This window comes from Hibiscus syriacus, unplaced genomic scaffold, assembly GCF_006381635.1.
Source record: "Hibiscus syriacus cultivar Baekdansim isolate YM2019G1 unplaced genomic scaffold, ASM638163v2 tig00002866_pilon, whole genome shotgun sequence".
NCBI classification, from domain to species: Eukaryota; Viridiplantae; Streptophyta; class Magnoliopsida; order Malvales; family Malvaceae; genus Hibiscus; species Hibiscus syriacus.
Window position 1 is genome coordinate 94,056 of NW_024061950.1, and position 3,467 is coordinate 97,522.

The 3,467-nt window shown below is 35.8% G+C and overlaps 1 protein-coding gene across 1 annotated transcript; it reads left to right on the forward strand.

Moving 5' to 3' along the window:
* Nucleotides 1-424: 424 nt before the first annotated feature.
* On the forward strand, nt 425-3,256 carry LOC120160803 (30S ribosomal protein S1-like). Its single transcript, XM_039171140.1, has 10 exons — nt 425-817; nt 961-1,120; nt 1,549-1,610; nt 1,753-1,912; nt 2,005-2,125; nt 2,363-2,444; nt 2,532-2,635; nt 2,718-2,796; nt 2,893-2,943; nt 3,023-3,256. Exons 1-10 carry the CDS (start codon nt 536-538, stop codon nt 3,104-3,106), a joined length of 1,185 nt encoding a protein of 394 aa, XP_039027071.1. The 5' UTR covers nt 425-535; the 3' UTR covers nt 3,107-3,256.
* The last annotated feature ends 211 nt before the right edge of the window (nt 3,257-3,467 follow it).

Genomic DNA, 3,467 nt, shown 5'->3' on the forward strand with positions numbered 1-3,467 from the left:
TAGTATTATTGATATTCAAATTCGAAATCTCAAAGAATAATAATAATTCTTTTATCACTAAAATAACTCGAATCGAAACATTAACTATAAACATCATGAATTCTTGGTGTTAGAAAGTCTACATATACTAACATAGTTATATTTTCAAATCTATCTCACGCCAGATACTTACCATCTATTAGGTATCCATATGTATTTAATAATATTTTTTTTATTAATTTAGGATAAGTATAAAATAATATCTATTTAAAATTTCTTTTCAACTATTTAACAGTAAACGTTCATATTTCTAACATTCATCTCGTACTATATTAATAGATATTATCGATATAATCACGCTAACTTTTATATATCGGTTCATCCAGTAATAATAGATGGATTATATATGGATTTTAGGAGTGAATGGATGTGTGTGGGCATGGAGATGACACATAGCTCTAAAAAAACTGACCAGAGAGACCCCCTTCCAACTTGAAACAAAATATACAAATCATCATCCCATCTTCTTCTTCAACCATCAATTTCCTTTCTCACAATGCCTACATTCACTGCAACAATTGGCTCAGTTTCTTTCCTTTCTCATCTCTTCAACCCTGATGCCTCCTCTCTCTCTTGTTTCCTAAACCAACCAAAGCTCTCAAATGTGTACTCTAAACCATCTCTTTTCAAGAGATCCCCATCTTCATCATCATCATTGTGTAATCTCAAAGTCTCTGCTTCATCCAATACCAAAACTGATAGCTCTCAACAACCTGAAGCTGCCCTCACCGCAGTTCTTGACAATTCTGTGCCCACTGATGGTATTAAACCAGCACAGGTGTGTTTTTATGCCACTCTTTTCCTTTTTTTTTAAATGTATTTTGAGGACTAATAAAAAGAGCATTTTTTTTAAAGTGTTCCAAGTTCAGTTCTTTAATACTTGTATATACAATCTAATACTTAGTCTCTGCAAAGAAGTAGAGGTCTGCTGATTGGAAGGCTGCCAGGGCATATTTGCAGAGTGGGTTCATCTATGGGGGTAGAGTTGAAGGATTTAATGGTGGAGGCTTGTTGATTCGGTTCTATTCCCTTGTGGGGTTTCTCCCTTTTCCTCAGATGAGCCCTTCACATTCATGTAAAGGTACCATTTTTGTTGCTGCTCTGAATTTGGTCATGAGTTTTAAGCTTTAGGGCCACAAAATTTCCAATCTTTTGACATTTTTGCATTTGGATTAATAACATTGGAAAAGAGTGAATTGTATGCTTGCAATTGTGGATTTTGGAGTTGAGAAATGTTCGATTTCGAATCTCGAACTTGTTAGATGCCACCTTACACGAATCAGTTGAGATAACATATAGGTTCAGTTAGCCTTTATAGTCTTGACATAGATTTGATATCAAATTTCTTCCAAATTCAAGTGATTTCTTCTTTTTCCATTCTTTTTCGTCTCGTAGCCATCGTCCATGAACTTAAATGCAATAGATTTTCATTCCTTTCTCTGAAATACAAGTTTATGGTAGCACTGAAACCTAATCTATTACATTTTTTCATGACAACTTATGCTGTAGAACCCAGCAAAACAATCCATCAGATTGCTAAAGGTCTGGTTGGTTCGATTCTTTCTGTGAAGGTAATGCTTCTTTCGCCGTGTTAATGTTCTTCTTTCATCTCATAAAAGACATTAGTTCATAGTTTTCATAAGCAGAATGTTTAACTTGTTCCATTTTCCCCTTTGATTTTAGTAATTTGAGTATCTCATCTTACTACTTTAGGTAATCCAAGCTGAAGAAGAGAGCAGGAAATTGATATTCTCGGAGAAGGAAGCCGTATGGACAAAGTTCTCTACCAGAATTAATGTAGGGGATATTTTCGAAGGAAAAGTCGGTTCTGTCGAAGATTATGGCGCTTTTGTTCACTTGTGCTTCCCTGATGGTATTTAGGGTCTCTGATTTATATCGCTCTCGAGTTTCATTAGGCCTTTGCATTTCGCGAACCTTTTTACCGTTGCCTTACATCTGATGCAGGAGTGTATTATCTCACTGGCCTAGTTCATGTCTCGGAGGTTTCCTGGGATTTAGTTCAAGATGTTAGAGACATCTTGACTGAAGGAGATGATGTTCGAGTGAAGGTTATTAATATTGATAGGTGAGTTTTCTCAGCTTAGTGTTAACTACATTATTGAACGAATATTCGGACATAGGTATGCGAGAATATGACCTTTTAAGTATCTTCCAAATACATTGAAAAGCTTTCAAAACAATTGAACATACCCGTATTAGGCACATACCCGATTATACGAGGCTTTTCTTGTCCCTGTTTGTTAATCGAATGGCATTTTCTTTAGTGCCACTTGTGCCGACATTTCATTGAGATTTTATGTAGGGCTAAGTCAAGGATTACTCTATCAATCAAACAGTTGGAGGAAGATCCACTGTTGGAAACATTGGACAAAGTGATTCCCCAGGTTTGTGATTTGAAGTTGTGATCAATGATCTTCGATTCGAATATCAATTTCAATTTCATTGGTTAACAATGGATTTACACTTCTCAGGATGGTTCAGCTGATTTTGATTCCTTGACTTCAAGCAATAATAGTACCATCGAACCACTTCCGGGACTTGACGTGATATTTAAAGAGCTTCTGCAGGAAGATGGGTATGGTTTCATTTCTTTATTTGGATTTTTACCTGATAAATCATGCGGTTACTCATTCTGCAACATCTATGTTCTGGTCCAGTATAAATGATGTAAGGATTAGTCGACAAGGGTTCGAAAAACGGGTAGTCTCTCAAGATTTGCAGCTTTGGCTTTCAAATGTAAGTTGCTTGGACACATTTGTGTCCAACATGAGTATCCTCAAAAGCTTCAATGTAAGTTAGGATCATTAATCTGTGTCAACCATCCTGTTGCAGGCACCGCCTAGTGACAATATGTTCACCCTCCTAGCTCGTGCAGGAAGACAGGTAATCCGTCGTACGATCTTTTCTGTCCGTTCGCATCAATTTGTTTTCGCGGTTTCATCAAATCCTGTTCGGCGTTCAGGTTCAGGAGATCCAACTGACAACATCCCTTGATCAAGAAGGTATCAAGAAGGCTTTACAACGAGTACTGGAACGTGTTCCTTGATTCGATTTTTCTCTGCGACACTGGCTTATCGTTTCTGGTTATTTATCCAGTTTTTATAATTTCTTACTGGTTTTAATATTTATCTTGTACAAAAAGTTACAGGACTGGAGGACATACTCTAATCTATAAATGTTCATAGTTTATATTACATATCCATATTATTTATTCTGTTGAAGAAATTAATAAGATTTATGTTACAAATTCATGATGTATAAATATATAAATTGTGGTGGTGATTTAAATAGTGGAAAGTCTATAGTAGTAGGAGTGAAAATTGAAAACTATATTGATTTTGTCGTGAAAGATGATCAATGACCGTTGGCGGCAGAGAAAAAGTATAGTACTAAAAGTAAAATTGCTT